Here is a 20,220-nt window from a genome sequence, read left to right on the forward strand (position 1 = left end):
TCTACCTGCTTGTGGAAGACCATGAATCACCACTTCACACACTCATTTTCCTTTCTTTAGTTTAGAATTATTATTTTTTTTACATAATTTTACAGTACACCTAAGATCATGTATGCACTAATTTGCACCTATATTTAATTTGTTGTGCCAGAACTGAATCAGGCAAAAAGGCAAAACCACAGCGTGAAAAAACGCATAACCCTAGGGTTAGGGTTAGGGTAACCCGCTAACCCTAACCCTAAGAATCAACCACATGTCATGATCTTTAATGTGAGTTCATATACAATCAACAGGCTGACAAATCTGCTCAGGCAATTGTGCAGCAGTGAGCTTTTTGTTTGTAAAGGGGAAAATAACAAAATGATTTACACCTGTACACCTCAGAGGAGATTCGTTACTATTACACACACCCATAACTAATAATTCTGTGTAGAAAACAACATCAAAGAACAGTAAGGTTTAGTTAGAAAATGATTGACATCAACACAAGATGAATGAGTCATGCAGTACAATAAAATATAATAGAAGATTACATACGGCGTACCACAGGGTTCAATACTAGGTGCTGTTTCATTCAAACCTGCATTGCTGAACTTCCCTATGTAAACAGTCCTGTTTACAGCGTTTCCTTTTAGATGGGGTGCAAATGTGTTAAACTCATTTATACACAGAAGGCTTAAATAGTCATGGTGAGAGTTGCTTTAGTAAAGCACTAGTTTGAGTAAGAACTTTACACAAAATGTTAGTGTAGGTGCTGCAGCCCTGGCTATAGCTGATCTGCTTTAATATTCAGTAGTATACGTAATTTACTTTTTTCTAGCTTCCCCCCAAAGAATATCTTTTTTTAAATGCATCTTATTCTGAAAGCTGCAGCCAAGGTCCTGATGGATCTATCGGTGAAGTAGCGAGACAATCAAAAATAGGGAAAAGCTGCACACGATACTCTTCTGACTCAACTCTGTAACAATCCAGCCACCAGTTAATGTTCACAGAGCGAGGCTTATCTCTTCCTCGTTGGCTTTTTAAGTGAAGCACTTTTGCGCAGTATTGTACTAAACTGGCTCCAGAGAGGATGAATTCATTACATGCACAGAATGCAACCTCTCCCACACACCTCCACCTACACTGAGAGAACAATGCCAAAAACTACATTAATCAGCGCCATCACATTGCTCACATTTCAGCACAGATCTGCATATGGTAATACGCGGCTGAATCAACATCAACACAATGCATCAACAAATTAAGGTCTTGGAATTAAATCAGGAAAAACATAAACCCTGCATGAACGTTAACATCAGCGCTGTTCTGGGGAACTGGGACTGCATAAAAAGGCATTTACTTACGATTAGTCATAGAATAAATGGCTAGGTGTATGTTTTCCCAAAGACAACCCACCTGTGACCGTGAGCTATTGTTTATTCATCTCAATTATACAAGCAAAATTCAAGGTACGACAACAGAAGCTGTCCTTTAAAACTCCAGACACAATAAACACGAAGGTGACGAGATTTTGGAAGTTCTACTCTTAATTCCTGAATGGGTTTTGGTAGTTACTGACATTATAAAAACGTCTGGAAATTTGCATTTAGAAGTTGGCTCAAAGTTTTGTGTTAACAGTCCAGTGAGGCTGTGGTGAATGACGAGAACTGTGGTAGATGAAATGACTACCTACATGAAGTTGGATTAAGAAATGGAGCTACGGTTGCGGCCGCGTTGTTGGGCCACAACATGATAAGATATTGCAACATGATTGGTTGTACTGTAGATTCGTTATTTCCATTTCATCTGACAGTGGCAGATATTCAAATGTGGCAGAAAAGAAAAGTAGAAAAGAAAAGAAGAGAGGCACCTCCATTTACGTTATTACAGTAAGATGTAGTGATTCTTTAGGGGGGGAACCAACACATTCTTCATTTTGATTGGTCATTTGATGTTCACTTGAGTCTATAACGACAACGCATCCTTACCCTATAACCAACCGATTCAAGAGAATACCGAAAGGGTTGGCGCTGGGCAGAGCCCGTTCTCACTCCTGTATGTCTGTCTTTGTGCCAGATGGCTAATGAATCACTCCCAACTCCCACCCAGTTGTGTTATTCATTCTGTCTAAAAAGCAACCATTTTAGCAAAGTATCACACTTTGCATGAGGGACAGACTGGGGCAACAAGGCGGATATCCTTCACACAACACACACACACACACACACACACACACACACTAACACACACACTAACACACAGACGTTTGCAGGCACAGCTGGGATCAGTAACATTTAGGTGCGATGAAGGAGTTATCAAGAACATATCTAACAACATGAGCGCAACAGGTTCTCCGGCAACAATCTGTACCTGCAGCCGAATCAACCGAGTCACAAGCACAAACACATGCGCGAGTCACGTGGGAGACATTTTAAAGCTAATCAAAGCATCAGATCCACCAGTGTTAATTTGTTTGCCGCAGGACATAAATGACCATTTTAGGAATCGCGGCGAATTAAAATTGGTTTGTGGATGAGTTGTTCTCGCTGTGGAACCTTTTTTCGCTACACACGCTTCACTCAGATTAAGGATTTTAATTGAGCTCGGTGTCCCAGCAGATTCGCTCCTAGCAAATCATTTATATGAAATGGAATGAATGCCGCCAGCGCTGGCCCAGTGGCCTCGATTTTATTCCCAACTGGCCTCTATGAGACGTGTGTTTTCTTTTAAGTCTGACTTACTTGTACCATGCCACCGGAGTGTGTGTGTGTGTGTGTGTGTGTGTGTGCATTTGACAGAGTGAGAGAGGACATGAAAACAGCATATGTGCTGCAAGAAAATGTGTCAGCTCGGAGGCAGGAAACCAGGTCATCAGTTCCAGCTGTGGCTGGAATTGGGCAAGATGATCTGTGGGCTGCACAGCGAGGACACTTTGTGCATTTTATACAGCCAGTGACACGATCAATTGTATTAGAAAAAGATTGAACTTATACAACTGGGTTTACTGCAGCAAGAGAAATGACACATTTTGAGTCAAAGTGCACTGAACTCCTGACATTTTCCTGAAATGTTCCGGGAGGGACTGTATGTGACAACCAATATGTCCGCAAACGTTGCCCCGGACATTTTCCGGAACTTTTCCTGAAAAATATCAGAGTGAGGCCACGTGAGAATACGGCAGGAAAATCCATAGAAAATCCACAGCAAGTGGGTGGGCGTCTTGGTGACCGTAAACAAAACCACTGCTTTTTATTATTTTAATTATTGTCATGTCCTGCCTCCTGCAATCTCTACCAAGATGCCACAGAATGTTCCCGGGAATGTTCCTGTTGGTATGAACGCGTCTGACTCTGACAATCTAGAATAGAATAGAGAAGAGCGCTGGGCCGCTGCGAAAATCTCCTGCTGCGTTTGTTATATGTGGAATGCAAACTCTGGGAAAATGTCCAGACCCAATTTTTAAGGAGTCCGTGCCTGAAAATAGCTGTGACATGGCACATATATTCAAATCCAAACCAATTGTGTTTTTGCAATAAATGTGCAAAACATAAGGCGTGAGATGGAGGTCCATGCAACAGCTCACAAGCAATGGCCACTCTGGATTTCATCAAGCTGTTAGCACAACTCGCACCGCTGGTCTTAAATTTCTCTTTAACCATTCAAACTGTTCATTGGGACTGTGTGAGGGTGGTGTGATCAAATCTGATCGACAGCGCTGACAACTGTCATGACATTTTGACTCAAACATCGTTGAATCTCCTTCTGGTTTTCAGCAGACACTCCGTGGACGAACCTGACGACAGCGCAGCTGCTCAGCGCTGAGTGCGGCTCTAACTGGTCTTTAAAACATGATGCCCATGTCCCTTTTTTATGTAACAGGCAGAAAGAGACACAGCGAGACAGAGAGACAGAAAGAAAAATAAGAGATACAGAGAAGGATGTGGGTGTCAGGTTGAAATGAGATGTCAACATGCCGACAGCAATCCTCCCCTGAATGCTGAATACTGTACACTTAGCAGCAGCATACCAGTGGTGGAAATGTTTAACTTCTGCACAATTATCTCACTGAATCCAATCTCACGGGGAATCAAATTATGGTTTTTTTTCTTGGTTTGGATTATGCATGTCAACCCCCCATCTGTCTTTCCGTCTTTCTCTCTGCCATCCATCCATTCTTTCTTTCTTTGCATAACATCTGCAGTGCTGCATTCACATTTAATTCACAGAGGTCCTGGGGGCGAACTGAAGCAGGTTTTTAGACACAACTGCCAATCCACTTATCCACCCACCTACTGCTGACTGCAAAGCCTGACTGTGCCATGGAAACACCCATTTTGCCTGCATTTATGTTTTGTCTTCCTCTGGATGTATGTAGTGTGTCAATGTGAATGCTAGCACAGAAAAATCCCATCGACATAGAGACCAGCCAATAAAGGTCAACGGTCGCTAAACATGGAGCAATAATGTCAGACATGAGGTACAACATGTCGGGATTGGAAACCTTTAAACCACACGTGTGATCGTGCACGGACAAACATTGATAAACGTTGACACAAGCAGGGTCACATGCATGAATGCGCCAACATCACCTGACAATCAGTGTCTGGAATTAATAACTTGGTTCACTAGTCACAGCCTGGTAAACTGAGAAAATGAAAACTGTCAAAATTGATTGCAGAATCAGTTGCTGAGAATTAATCTAAAACCTTTTTTTTCCCCACTCTCCCACATAATCAGTCAAGTTTGTAATTCATCGTGGAGTTCAACCAAATTCAAAATTAAAAGACAGCCGTCAGAGGCATCTGTAACACACACACACACGCACACGCGCACACACACACACACACACACACACACACACACACACACACACACACACACACACGTGGGCACAAACATGCACCCATGCGTGTACCCAAACCCTATTTGGCATTTATATCAAAAGGCTCTCTCACTTTACCTTCAGCTACAATATTATATTTCTGGTGGCAGTGTAAGACAATTTTTTCTATTTTTCCCTTGTCAAACAAATCTAACAATGAATTCATCCAACCAACAAGTGCCGTCTGCAGCAAAGAGCTTCATTTTTGTCCAAAAACAAATTAAAAACGAATTAATGAGCCACAATGCTTCAGTGGTTGACATGTTCCTTCATTAACTTGAATACGGGCACTGTGTTGTTGTTGTTGTTGTTGTTTTTAATCAGTGCCATGCATTGTACATTGTGAAATACACACTTGAGCAACACACGTGTATTAATTTGTGACTGAAAATAATCCCCCAAAGTTTAATTATGATTTAGTTATGTTATCTATAAACCACCAAATCCTGCTTTTTTTTTCTTCTTCTTTTTTTTTTTTTTTTTTTTTTTTTTTAACATATAACTGAGCCCTTAAAAAGATTCTTTTTAAACAATATAAACTACCTAATAGCTATAAATGTTTGACCCAGAAACCACCGGGCTTGGGATTGTATTGAAATGGAAAAACACATTCTGGGTTTTTGGGCTTTTGTTGTGCTTTGGTAACAGAAAGAATATTTTGATTTGAGCACTGGCGTTGTCCTTGTAGGAGCCGCCAGTTGGTTGTGATTCAGTAGAAGGTCAGAGATTAGATGTGGGTCTACATTTTCAGGCACATTTATATGTTAATCATTTGTCGTAGTAAGCTCTCTGAAGAAAATGACCTGAAACTCATATTTCACTCTAGTGTTTGTGTCCAATATTGGATAATTGAAAAAAAAATAAAAATAAGCAACCAAGAAAAGAACTTTAAAAAAAGGAAATGAAAGGGAAAAAAGGAAACTGTCTCTCTACCTTCTTAAAAAACTGAAATCACCATTGCTCCTTTGCAACATTATCTAAATTATAAGGTTTCTGCGACATATGATCTCAGTTTATTGAGTAAACTGAGACAATATTACCTCTTTATACCATTTAACTGTAACTACATAAAACCAATTTACTTGATGAGAAGTAGTCCAGGGATCTGTCAATATGTCTACAACAAACATTTCTCCTTTTGTCGAAACGACCCGCTGGGCTCACTCACCCACTGAGCACGACTATGAAGTCCATGACGTTCCAGCCGTTCCTCAGGTAGGAGCCTTTGTGGAAAACAAACCCGAGGGCCAACAGCTTGATGCCCGCCTCGAAGCAGAAGATCCCAATGAAATATGGCTCTGTCTTTTCCTGTGGGAACAACGGAGCATAATGTAAAGTGTGAATAATAAAGCAACAGGTTAGCAGAGTCTGTGGGGACGAGCGGCTGAGCTCATGGGCAAATTAATATATGTGCAATATATCATATATATATATATATCATTTGTCCTCACCAGTCTTTTTGCCATGGGCGTCTTGTCCTCTCCAGGGAGGTGCTGCTCCAAGGCCAGGACGACACAGTTGGCGGTGATGGTGGCCAGGATCATGTACTCAAACGGTGTAAAGGCCACAAAGTTAAGGACAGTATACTTTTATCAAAACACGAGGGCACAAGCGGCACAAAAGAACAAAGCAACGATACAAAGCTCACGTGCTCAACATCGTCACAGAAACAGGTTCAATACTACAATGATAAAAAAAGAAACATTCACAAATATTTCAAATACATGTTTGGTTTGGTGGATGCATGGATGATCAAATGACAAATGAATCATAGCGTGGTTCATATTCTCTGGCATTGGAAGTAATCTGTAAGAGAGATTGCAGTATCCATGGCAACCTGTGTTATAAAAGTGCTTTTCATGAAAAGAAAAGAGCAGGTTAGAGAGAGGGAAAGAGAAGTGGGCAAGTGAAGTCACCATGGTCTAACTCCTTCCACTGTCTACAGCTGACACCACAGTGTGAAATACATCATCCACTTTCTTCTTCTTGTATCACAAACTCACATCTTCCATGCAGTGTCTCAGCCAGGGTTTAAGCTTTAACTCGGATTTTGACTTAATATGAGGTTTCATGAACCAGAGGGTTGTGGACTCCTTAAACTAATGCACAAGCAACGAAATAAAAAAAGGTTTTTCCTATGAATGCTCTAATAAAAAAAAGTTCTGAAACAACTAGTCAACAGAAAAATTACTCTTCACATGTTTTCAAAATGAAATGTCATTTTTCAAAGAAAAGTGCAAAAAAACATTCCCTGTTGCCTGTTTCCAAAGTTTTTGAGATTTAGATCATAGTAGATACGTTTTCGGCTATTTGCCGACTGTGGGAAATTGATAAACATCATTTTGCACTGATTTCTAACATTGATTTGATTGATTGATTTGAGTATTTGCCTAATTGTAAAAAAAAAAGAATCGACATCAGTGATGAAAATCGTCATCGTTTGCAGCCTAAGACCTTATAGAAACCATGCTAGAGTGTGCAGAAATAATTAAAATAAGAGATGAATTTGAAATATTCCCACACGTGATATGAATTTGATGCTTACATATAGAAAGGATTTGTACCTGTTATTATTCTACTGCTGACAGGCAGTCCTGCTGACAAGATTATTGTAAACTTTCTGGTACTATTTTTAATTATTAACATCTGTATACGTGTGCACATGCATGAACTTGCGTGCAACACGTGTGACTACATACGTGCCCCAACACTTCACGCCTGTGCTTGTGACTTTCACTCCCTTTGACTTCCCATGAGGCTGCTGCTCCTTGTTATTAATTTTCCTGACATGATTGAAATGGGGTCACGGACTCACAGAGGAGCGGCTCAGACGGGGCCTCTGGGACCGACACTGTCTAACACTGACAAGTCCACGTTCTCGCCGAGGAAAGCGGTTGAAAAGAGGTGGGGAAGTAGGAAATGATGAATCTCGCCCCCACACTGCAACTACCTCTATAACTACCTGTTACCATGCAAACCGGTCATTAGACATGGTTCAGATCGTTTAGGATAAATCACATACTGCTGCTATTAACCATCATCCGCGCTGTGCTGTTGTTTCACACAGCCATTTACGTACATGTGGCTTTCAGTAGAAAAAGAAGAGGACTGTTGATTGAATGCCAATAACATATTTTGGTCAAATATGACATAATGAACGAGGTAAACAAATTAATGGCTACAACAATGATTACTTTGATTATTGATGGATTTGCCAATTACTTTCTCCCGTAATACATTAATAATAAAAATTTAGAGAATGCCTTTAACACAATTTCCTTATACCCAAGAGGAAGTTATTTTCAAACATATCATGTTGTAAGACCAGTAACTGAAGACCCAAGAAAAACGGCAAAACCTATCATGAGATATTTTTGTTTGTGTTGTGCATTTGTGTTTCAAAAAAAAAACTGATTGCCAAAATCACTGATCAGTTTTAATTGCATCTGTATGTGAAGTAAACGGCTCAATAAAAATTAATTTGAAACTCTCCTACAACCACAAATTATTTCGTCATCTGTTGACGGATCAATTATTTCTAATTGTTCTGCTTTATCAAACATCTTGTTCGTATAACTTGCAGGAACACTGGTATGGTCGACTCATCTAACAATTGTACAGAGGTAATCAGGTCAACATCTTCTATACTTGTGTTTGTTGTGCAGCAACATTAAAGCAAAGGGGAATATTGCTGTGAATTCACACAAATCTGTTTTTCACTTGCAATCTCAGGACATGGACGCGATAAGCTGCAAAGAAATCGGGGTCTCACGCGGTCAAAACTCTGACATGTGTTGCTTTCACAGCCCACGATCCCACTGCAGTACCACTAGGCCAGCTCTCTCCCACATACCTCTGCCTCTGTGATACCAACAGTCACATTTCCGCGCTTGCCAGTGGCAAGCTATAGTCTTGACCACTAGCCCCACTCCCACACACCCACAGAGGCTGTGGTTAGGTAACTGTGGGAGACTGGCACACGCTGCACTGGAGGGGGTGTAAGACAGGAGGAGCAGTGGGCCGATATGGCAGCTGAGCGAAAGAAAACACTTAAACATGCAAACAATTTGTCAAGAATTCCCTTGGAGCACAAATTTGGTACATGAAGTTTAAGTCAGACAAACAAGCAGCACTGATGGATTTGACCATAACAGTGAGCGTGATTACATGGTACGTCCACATTGCATGGAACAACTTCCCCATGATAATCTCGGTTAGATCTGTACAGTTCAGGAGAGAGGAATCTGTTGGCTGATGCTGCAGCAGCAGGAAGCAGAGAAGGAGCTGCCTGGTGGATTTGAACTGACTCCTACTCATGGCCGGGTTCATATTCCAATGAGCACTAAGGCAGCGGAGATGTGCCTACATGCCACCCCCACAGCGAGCAGAGCTGCTTCTAATGATCACCACATGCTAACTTTCTGTCTGCTGCCAGCACCGGAGCACATGGAGCCCCACAGATGAATCGAATCAAGTCACAGGATTGTGAGGGGGGTTTAAATACAGACACGCAGGGGAAGGTTGATAAAAAGAGCTCATTTTCAATCTGGTGGTTTGTAGAAATCATGTTTAAGCAGACGAGGATGCCAGGCTGCTGCCCACGGAAAAGGACACTGAGAATTATAATAAATCATGCAACACACGTTTACAGTAATGAAACTGCACTCCAGATTGTATGTTTGTACTTTTTAGGCATGATTCTAGGAGTAAAGGTGGCTTCTATTCTGAAAGCTGCAGCTTTTCACGCGCTGCCTGTCGCTGTCCTTGGTCCTGCGCCAGACCTCCTTCTCCATAACAAACTACCAGGAGACAACTTCACACATGACCAATGTCTTGTTTGGTTTGTTTTTTACTCATGGAAGGATATGGCCACTCGATGATTCTCCGTGCGTATTTCCTGATGACGTTGTTCTCCGCGAAGATGAAGAGCGACCTGTTGACGGTGAGGCAGTTCTGCCGGTGGGGGACGGGGTTGTACAGAGCCATGGTCCGGGCCCGCTGCGCCTTGGCTTGTTTCATGGATGCGGTGAGTCCCGCCGCCGCCGCGTCCTGCGCGTCCCCGCCCTGCTCCGGGTCCCCGTCCCCGGAGTCCACGGTGCTGGGAGCGGACTCGTCTCCGAACCGCGCCATTCTACGAAAGAGACGAGGAGACGGGCTCGGCTTTTACACAGTGTTTCCCCACAGGACGACTCCTAACGAGGAGAAAAACGGTCCACCTTCAATCCTCTGACAGATCGTCCAGCACCGAGACCCCCCCCCCCCCCCCCCCCCCCCAAAAAAAAAAAAAAGTTGCAGACCCCTATCACTCCATATCCACAAGGGAGAGAAAGATTGTATCGTGAGATGGACTATGTTTTTTAGGAAAAACCTTTTAGGCACACAGGACGTGACCACTGAGCATCTCTGTCATCCCCTCGGTCGAACAACCAGCTGCAACTTTTAATGTGCGCGCGTCTCTAAACTCAGGCAGCGGAGGAGCAAAAAAAAAAAAAAAAAAGAAGAAGATCCACCTAGTTTATACCTTCCAATCCTCTATCTACATCCAAGCTCCCTTTCATCTGACAACCCGGCAGCAGCGTGAGGATCAAAAAACACTACGGTGCGCCCGTCACATGGACAGATCCGCGGGAAGTCTTGGCAAACTTTACGCATCTTCCTTACGCATTCGATTGTGAACGTTTCGCGCGAGAGGAATCCGCTTTACGCGTCTGAGCCGGAGTCCTTTTCAAAAACGCACGAACTTCTTCTCCGATCGGTCGAAAACGTAGAGAGAGACTTGCATGATTTGCAGGATCGTACAATATTATCACCTGCTTCAGGGAGGGGGGGGGGGGGGGGGGGGGGGGGGTGATCACGCATGTGCGCTGGCAGAAGCCCCCCCCCCCCCCCCTCCCACTGCAACATCTCATGATGGCGATTTCAGACTGCATCTGAATGAAAGCTGGCGGAGAGGAGGGACATATATTACGTTGCCATGGCAATTAGGAGTTTGCCTGGGATGAACAAGTACATTGCCCTTAGCCTATAGATGTGTAGAAGGATGTGTGTGGGTATGTGGTTCTCAAAAAGCGTCTATATAAAGATGTTTATGGGAGCCGTGGCGAGAGAAAGGGTGAGAATCAATTAACACTTAATAATAATACAAGCACAGAGAGGGGCAACAAGTGTGTGCCCACGGCGAGCGAGTGAAATATCTAATTATAGAATGCATGAGTTTGACTCATTTCCTCCGTTCAAAGCTTTCGCCATTTGACAGTCGAGGTCATATTTGATATTCCCGTTAATCGAGACGGACTCGCGCCAAATTTAACATTTAAAACTGGGCCATTGTTCTAATATTGGAGCAAAAGTCTGGAGTAAAAATAGAGCGTGAAACAGATCAGAGGGCTGCTCCCTTTTTTTTTGAGGGAGAGCAGAAGAAAGCAGGGTCTTTCTTTTTTTACACTCAGTGCCACAAAGTGAGACCTCATTAGGCGACCGGGCTCTCTCGGCCCATCTGCCGCTCTCGCCCTTCCCCGCTGTTCCGTGAGGATGACCACTCCAGCCCCCACGGACGTGAGACCACCCGGCCGGGGGGCTCGCTTCCTGCCCGGAGCTGCTGTTTGTCACAATTTAAAAAAAACCAAAACGGATTGTTAAAGTTGCCTCCTCTTGCCAACGTGCCTGAAGCAGGCGGGCGTGTCGCTTCATGCAAAAGCAGCAGCTCAACAAAGGTGTCCCATGACCCATCGAGTGGAGGATGTAACAACATAGCAGGTCATATGTACAGTTTGCTGAGAGTCAATACACTGTCCTGAAACCGTCCGTACTGTACGTGAACGTGTCTTACATAAGCTCTCTTTGCAATGAAAGGCATCTACTTGTGTGTTGCCCAGCAAAAAATATTGGTTCCATCTCTGCAAACAGTAGGCTACATGTGTCTCTTCGCGCTCTCTCTCTCTGCCGTTGTTTCCATAGCGACACAGCTCTCTTGCATTACTGCTCCTTTTCTTTTCATTTCTGCCAACAAAAGCCATGTTGCACACAATGGAGCAACCTCTTCCTACAGAAATATGTTTCTCTCAACACACACACACACACACACACACACACACACACACACAAGGTCATCGCACGTTTTCGAGAAGGAAACAGACCGCAGGCTACTTCGCAGCACCGTCACCACACTGATGATCCATTGTCCCCCGGTGATGACCAGACCAGATGTAGTCTGATTTGGAAATGTTTAAGCTTTTGCTCACAGCTTACTCAAAGGCTCAAAGGGGGGGGGGGGGGGGGGGGGGGGGGGGGGGGGGGGGAGATAAAAAGCTGTGGAAACTCTTAGTGGAAACACCAGAAAGGCTAATTCCAATTTGGCCTGGCCTGACCAAACTTTGACAGAGCACAATTTGAGCAGGACGGGTCAAGGATTAGCAGATTAAGGCGCACGAGAGATATAGGTATATATTATAGGTATAGTTCCCTGAAAGACAGATGTGGCAGAGCATGTACCAGCTCGCGAGTTGTTGGGGGAGACGGATGATGCGCGGCTGCAGGTGACGCGCGCGCTGTGCGTTAAAACGTTAATGGGTGTACTTTGTGCCAGAACTCTGAAGAGCATTTATATAATTGCAGACAGGCTTTCACCCAACGCTGACTGGAGTGGTTTTAGCATTTAATTTTTTCCCCTCTGTTCCCTAGCAACAGACATCCCCGAGTACTGAGTTATGTCAGTTTGATTTGACCAATAACTGCCACTTATAGCAGCGCCGACGGGTGCCACGCTTGCGCCAGGTTTACATTGAAAACGTATTTACATCCCAGTCACAGTTTCAGAGCAGTCGCCCGAACCTGCATGTCAGCGCCGAACAAGCTCAAAATGTTGAGTATCTAACGATGAGCCTCAAAGAAAAGTTTGATAGTGAAAAAAACCCCACTCAAAAACCAATTATGTGGAAATATCACATTCCTCGTTGATGTTTCTGAATATGAAAACTCAACAAATTTCCAAACTCTACTGCAGCTCCACAGGCATCATGTGCTGCCTCCCTGCTGATCCTCTACTCTGATTCCATAGCGCCCCCTAATGGACAAACAACCACAATACAGTACACGATACAAGTACAGCAGAACGCTGAGATCAATGTTTTTGCTCTATTTTGGGGGGGTTACATTATTATTTGTACATGGTTTGATCTTATTTAATGATACAGTTGCTTATTCTGAGAATTCACATGCTGAAATTAAAAAAAGAGTACAGTATGTACGCGTATTAGATTTGCGTTACATGTGTTTGTACACGTGAGAATAAGATGAGAAAAATGACACCGCACCAGTAGAGTGGACAGGGAGTGGGCGGTGGAGGTAAAGAGGAATCAGAGGATGGCGAGGAGGGGGCATGTTGGGGGGGGGGGTTCATGGTGATGGAGCACCACTCCTCATTTAAGTGGCGGGAGGCAGATTATCAGAGTGACGTGGCTGCGGAGTTCCAAAGTTCACAAGCAAGCACCCTCAGCTCCGTCCTTAATAACGTTATCCAGCATCTGATTTCAGTAAAACCGCGGCCAACGACTGTACAAGGGCATGAACCAAAAAAAAAAGAAAACTCAGATCAGTTGATGAAAGCAGTGGGAAAGGATTTGGTGATTCATTGGTGGAACTGTAACAATGCTTGCTCAACAAAGGCGTCTGCATATTGCTACCATGGAGCACCCTTTGAAATGAGCACTTTGTAGCTACTCAACAAAACAACAATATTATATGTTATACTGTAAAGGTGAATCACTTGAACCCTTATGTTTTTCTTTCTCCCCTCAAAAGGGACCCTGCAGGGTTTTTGACCATTACTGTAGTAGTGCGATGGAACAATGCTTTTAAGTGTGGGGCCTTGTTTTGATGAGCAGATGGTTTCACATTGTTCAGTTGATGGACAGTTGGTGTATTCACACAACAAAGGATGTAGCGGCGCGCCAACAAAGGCCAAGAAGAAAAAGAAGAAGACTGCTAACAATTGAACATGGTTGTAAAAATTTAGGTTTTCGAATTTTTCCCAAAATTTGGTTCAGCAAAGGTTTTTATGATAAAGAAAATGCATTCAATGTTTTTATTATACCTATAAAAGAAACACATGGTGTGTTTTGTTGAGAATCTCTGAATGGCAGATTGATCGTCTTTCTATTGACCAATTAAAGTGCTTAACAGCACAAGTCACATTCACCCATTCACACACACGTTCAGACAGTGCTGCTATTTACTTTCATTCATATTCATACACTGTCGGAAACAGAAGCAATTGGTTTAAGTGTCTTGCCCGAGGACACTTTCGGCATGGGGGGGAAGAGGGGAACGAAACACTGACCTTCTGGTTAGTGGACAACCCCCCTGAGCCACAGCCACCAATCCAGCAACTGTTTAATGAATTATTCCACCGGTGACCTTGAAATGTTTTTCCCACAAAGCTGCGTCTCCCAAGTTTTGACCCCTGGGGGCAATAAACACCCGTTTTTGTACACGTTTGGTCAGTGGAAGAAGCTGAACACACAACTCTGACATATCATCACCTTACCAAAATGAATTGTGAACATAGAGCCAACAGTTGCTCAGTTACTCGTCCAGTAGATTAGCGTGTATTTGGAGTCCTGTTTGTGTCGACCAGATGAAAATGAGTTCAAGACTGGTTTTCACCAAATGTCTGATCTTTGGGGCTGAGCAGGAAGCACACAGTGGATCTCTAACAGAAAATTCCAGAGACTACATGTACTACTGAAGTGGAAGTAGTGCAGACTAAAACAGTCAAGTTGTGGGCCCTAAGACCAAAACAATGAGCTGGAATACGCTAAAACAAACCGTAAATCTGAAGGGAACTGCAGAGTTTGTGGAAATTCTCTGTGGATTCCACACCATCAAAGATTAGTGGGTCTTTAAGGATTGTATTCAGTATCTGCTAATTAGTGTGCCACATTTCTACAGGTCATTTGAAATGACAGAAGGTTGTTATTTATGGTTTACTGCTCGGCTTGCTGAGAAACCATCAGCTGCTTATTCTGCAATGAAAAGTCCAAATTCCTGCCATGAAAAAGGTCTGTTGGCTGAAATACTTAAATCATAGATAGGATGTTTCAAGAATGACATGGTTCAAAGGGTACGGTGTGTGCATTCTTCTAACCCTGGCACTTTCATCCTCCCCCATGGAGATTTCCCATCTCTACACATACAATTTTAAAAGGACTCCGTCGCCTCTGAATCTCTTTTATACTTACTCCCACTCCTTCCTGCGGGCCTGCGGCGTGCTCTGGATTTTGTGAGCCTGGTGAGCCATGATGATGTCCTTCTGCTCCACAAGTCCCCCGCGCCGCCGCAGCATGCTGTGGGGGCTCAGAGACCCCGAGCCCTGGTCGGATGAGCCCTCCTCCCGACCGTAAGGCACATCGAAGCTGGCTGCCCGAGGGGGCAGGCCCAGGCACTCGGGGACGGCATGGGGGACCTGCAGGGAACAGGAGCGGGCTCCCTGAGAGAGGCCGTGGCGAGCGGCGGGGCTGGGCGTCTTCCAGGCCTCGGGCTGGGGGAGGGACAGGGACAGGGAGGACTGGACGTGTGTCTGTCCTGCTTCACCACAGCCGGACGTCGGCGCGTGGAGGCTGGGCGTGAGGGACAGGGACGGGTTTGAACTGGTGAGCATCTCGACAGAGGGTGGTCGCAGCTGGTTTCAGCATAATGCTGCAAGTAAGGAGAGAAAAGGGAGACACAAAGAATGATGAGGCCAGGGGAAAGGCGGCTCAGAAAAACCTTTGACATTGCGTCACCCGAGTAAACCGGAGTTATTTGAAAATGCAACGTAGAAGACAAACTGAGACCTGTAACAAAATCAAAATGCTCCGTCAGAGTGAGCGCCGACCGCCCGCAGCCGAGCGGGATCTTCGCAGCAGCGGGGCACGAACCGGCTGAACAAAGGCCTTGAACCAGCAGCTGTACAGAAATAGCATCAGCAATTATACCAGTGGGGCAGAATAAGACTTTGTATGGAAAACCTGGTTTGGAAAGGAGAGGGGCATATGTCTCAATTCAGTTACATGGCACTGTTTTCAGAATACAGCACACAACACAACAAACCATATCAGAACCATATCTGTGCTGTTGTTGCGGCCACTGTCCAGTTATAGGCGTGTGTGTGTGTGTGTGTGTGTGTGTGGCAGAGAGATATGAAGAGAGATGAGGCGGCAAGGCTGGAAAACACAGCGAGTTTTCGGGGCGAGACAGACGAAACACAAGGCTCTTTCCACCGAGACGAAGCCGAGAGGAAGATGACTGAGTGTGGGGGAGAGCCGGAGCAAAGGCTCGGTGACTCACTCATCATCATCTTCAGCATCATCTTCAGCATCATCTTCAGCATCATCCCCTTCAGCAGAAATGAACTGAACACCCGTCTGAGTTGAAGCTCGGCCCCCAGACGCAGCGCCCCGTCTGAAAGGGGGCCGGGAGAGGGCGCAGGGGTCAGCGCGCACATTTACACGGGTCGCCTGGCCGCAGCTTTTTGGGGATTTTGTTCAGCACATGAGCCACGCAAGTTCAAAAGATACACGACATTCTCTGGTCTATTTCGCAGCCTTGAGCTCAGGGGGAAATTAAATGGCAAGGCGCAAAAAAACAGCAGGGGGGGGGGGGCACATGTAGGACGATATGATCCACGAATACAGACCCCCCCCCCCCCCCCAAAAAATGGCATTAATCATGAATCAGTCAGCATCGCACATAAAGTTGCTGCACAGACAGAAGCAACAGTAACCAATGACCCTGTCCTCTTTATGATTCGTTCATAGTTAAAAACACTTTTCATTTTCAGATTCAAATGTCTCCTGGCTGTGATCTGCTCCGACACGGTGGAGCAGCGGGCGGCCCCCTCGTCTGGTTCGAGCAGCCTGTGAACAGGTACGACCGCTAATTGTGATGCTGCTGCTTCTTTTCTTTTTTTTTTTATTCTTCTGGAGTTAAGTGCTCGGCGCACAGAAAGAAAAAGAGAAACACAGAGGCAGCAACAAGAACAAAGATGATTAAGATGGTGGTGGGGGGGGGGGGGATGTTATCGAAGAGGATTAATGCAGCGCGAGCATATCAATTAACTAATGCGTTGATGGATGGATGGATGGATGGCCGCTTTACCTTTGGGTGACGCGCGCTCCTCCATCGCGCACGCAGAAGCCCCCCGCCCCCCCTCCCCTGGTCTGCAGGTGTACGGATCCTCGGCTCTGCGCCCCTCACCCTGTGCCAAAGTTGAGCGATCTGACAAGGGAGGCTGTTTTTCCCGAGGACTCCTCAGAAGTGACGAGCGCCTCTGTATGGCTATAAATACCGCGGGGTGGCTCTCCGCCAGGGGAGTGTGGCTCGGAGGCGCCGTCATCCCAGCCCTCCTCTCTTCTCTCCGCCTCGACGTTGGATTGACTGTTGGCAAACTTCGTCTCGGCAACGGCGCTCGTTGAACAATTGCGCAATTCGTCCCGGCGAGGTCGACCTCTTTGGAGTCGCAGTTGAAGAGGACCAGCGCAACAGGTCTCCTGGAGGCGGCGCAGCGGCCGCCGGGCGCCTGGACTCCGACGCGCTCAGGCCACTAGGTGGTGGGCGACAGCCGCGCACCTGCGGGTCACACGGCAGGTGGAGGAGATGCTCTCCGTCCTCGTGTCACACTGTCAACCGTTGTCTCAGGTGTATCTACGGGCAAGAGCATGCAGGGCCGGCCAAACTCTTTTTGGGGACCAAAATGTTTCTTTGACCCCCCCCCCCAACCCTTCCCAAATAAGTTAGAAGTATAGTTCTAAGAGTCAATGACCCTGGATTAAGACTTACTATTTATCTTTTATTATACATGTAAATAAGGTGCAGCAATAACCACATTCATAGTTGAATATACTGTATTATTATTTAGTTACTGTACTCACCACTGCTGATCGCTCTCTGGATGTTGGATGTTGTTGCGATATGTGCGTAGGATACGAACTGATGCCTTTACTGAATGAAGTTGAAGTTCCTAACAGATAAGTAAAGTTATTATTTGATTAGATATAAGATATATATCAGTGAAATGTTGCGGGGGGCTCGTATTTTTTTACATACTCCTTCTCTTTACATTCCTCTGAGTCATATTTTATATTTCTATTGTAATAATTTAAGGTCTGAATATATTTCCATTCATGGTTGGAGCAACTGTAATGAAACCTTATTTCCCCCACGGAACAATAAAGTATGTCAGATTCTGTGCTCAGAACAAAACATGTGACTCAAAAGCAACATTACATTATGATGAAACTGTGGCATTACTATTTTCTGTGTCTCAAACGATATTTTAGATGGTACAAATATACTATTTCTTAGTGTTTGTTGAGAAAACATTACAGTACACTGGTTAATAATGATCTAAAACCCCTTCCGAGGTCACAAACGTGTGTCCCGTGTCTGCAGTATTATGAAACAAGAGCCCAGAACAGAGAATACTTTTTTTTCCCTACTGTGATTAAAACACGGCCCATGATGGTCTGTGGACTTAATTAAAAGGTCAGCCGTGTTCATTTAACCAATCCTTTTATTCCCTGTGCTCTGGAAGCGATGATAGCACATAGGGACCAAGAGAAACCATCTGCTGCCGCCGACACTGAAAAGGTAAATGAAGACTTCAAATCCACACACACTCACTCTCAGACTGTACCGCTTCATTTTTTTTGTCCTGGGATGACTCTCAATGTCTCTGTCTCAATCAAGATTGTGTTATTCTTCCGCAGTACGCTCAGCTGTTGCGTTCGCAGCATCTATTCCAGTTACATCTGACCAGAGGAATCACATCAGATCATCTACAGACAGCAGCATCTCAGGACATGACTCTTAGGATTATGTGGCATGAAGAACATAGAGTATTTTCTAATGTCCCCATACCATATACTCTGTGAATTAGATATGGATTTATGTAATCTAACAGAATCATCTCTGTGGCAAAATAATTGCCATCTTATCCTCTAGGCACACGGCCAACTGGACGCACGGGAAGGGAAGGCGCCAAGCAGAGAAAACTGCTGCTGTTGAAAGAAAAAAACAACCATCAGAGTAAACCATCAGGTGCATGTATGTGTTGGGGGGGGGGGGGGGGGGGGGGGGGGGGGGGGGAAGAGACGTGCATGCTGTTCAGTGCATGAGACAGTTGGTAGTAAACGGTTGGCAAATCAAATCTGGTCTGGCATGAGAGGCTGCCCCGAGGGTAAGCATCAGATCTGGTCTGAAAGCTTACTGGCTCACAGATACGCGCCTGCTTGGTGCGACGCAGTTTCATTTCTTCCTGGCTGAAAGTGCTGAAGGCAAGTCTTCATGGGCGTTGTCTATGGCCGTACATATACTCTAGTGCATGTACTTTAGTAGAATAATGAGATGCCTGTAGTAAAGTTTTATTTACTGAACTACATTTAGCCATGCATCTTTCACTAGTTACCTTAAAAATCTAGATGTTTGCAAACAAATCGCATGATGCGCTCGTAAAGAATATATAAAACTTAGTAAAGTACCCAACAGTTAATACAAAGCAGAATTAGTCAAATTACAGAAAAATGAATTGGTAAGTGTTTTGATGATCACAATTTCATCCCATGTAAAAAAGGTTAAAAAACATGTCATGGTTCCAGCTTCTCAAATGGGATGATTTGCTTCTTTAATTTTCAATTGTTTTAAATCGTGTAGGTGTTTAGTCTGTTGGTTAGACAAAACAAGCAGTGTGAAGATGTCACTGTGGGCTGTCGGTGAGTGTGATTTCTCACTCATAATAATAAAAATACTCATCAGATGAATCCATAGTGAAAATAATCATGAGTTTCAGTCCTAAAAATTAACTGTAATATACAATTGTAAAATAGTCATAGGATACATTTTTCTGCGTTGATAACTTGATAAAAAATTACTTTTCATGATTATAATAAAACACTTAAACTTAAGTAACATTTAAAAGTGCAGCCTGGCTTTTGTACTTGTTCTAGAGTAAAGTTACTTCCTCCACCATTGCAGATTAGCATGAAAGCAAATAGTTGTAGTTTCACACATAACGGCGAGCTAAGTGGACGGAGAGAATGTCCCTGCTACTGCGTTGAAAATATAAAAAATATTTTCAATGTCCTTCTGAGCTTTGAACTCTTGCGTCTCAGCTTCAGTCCACAAAAATATAGAGATGTATTTTAATAATTTAGAGATATCTCATGTTCAGCTGAATGAATGTCAGTTCAGGCACAATAAAGTTGAAAGTTGAAGGGGTGGGGATAATAGAAGTACGATTAATTAAAATAAATAAATAAAAGTAAAGTAAAACTAATCATACCAGAGACCATCAATGGTCCGCCCACATCTAGTCACTGGGA

At 44.2% G+C, this 20,220-nt stretch overlaps 1 protein-coding gene across 9 annotated transcripts in view; it reads right to left on the bottom strand.

Moving 5' to 3' along the window:
* The window catches only part of LOC118311371 (voltage-dependent R-type calcium channel subunit alpha-1E), a 43,978-nt gene extending 26,923 nt beyond the window's left edge, over positions 1-17,055 (bottom strand). For all 9 annotated transcript variants that reach the window (XM_047332195.1, XM_047332194.1, XM_035635186.2 and 6 more), the window contains exons 1-5: positions 17,000-17,055; positions 15,103-15,559; positions 9,732-9,995; positions 6,316-6,421; positions 6,033-6,172 (exon numbers count right to left, since the gene is read on the bottom strand). In XM_047332195.1, the coding sequence (XP_047188151.1) occupies positions 6,033-6,172; positions 6,316-6,421; positions 9,732-9,995; positions 15,103-15,521 (929 nt within the window). In that variant the 5' untranslated portion in view covers positions 15,522-15,559; positions 17,000-17,055. The remainder of the gene's footprint in view (positions 1-6,032; positions 6,173-6,315; positions 6,422-9,731; positions 9,996-15,102; positions 15,560-16,999) is intronic.
* Positions 17,056-20,220: the final 3,165 nt, after the last annotated feature.

This window comes from Scophthalmus maximus, chromosome 5 (genome assembly GCF_022379125.1).
Source record: "Scophthalmus maximus strain ysfricsl-2021 chromosome 5, ASM2237912v1, whole genome shotgun sequence".
In the NCBI taxonomy this organism is placed as follows: Eukaryota; Metazoa; Chordata; class Actinopteri; order Pleuronectiformes; family Scophthalmidae; genus Scophthalmus; species Scophthalmus maximus.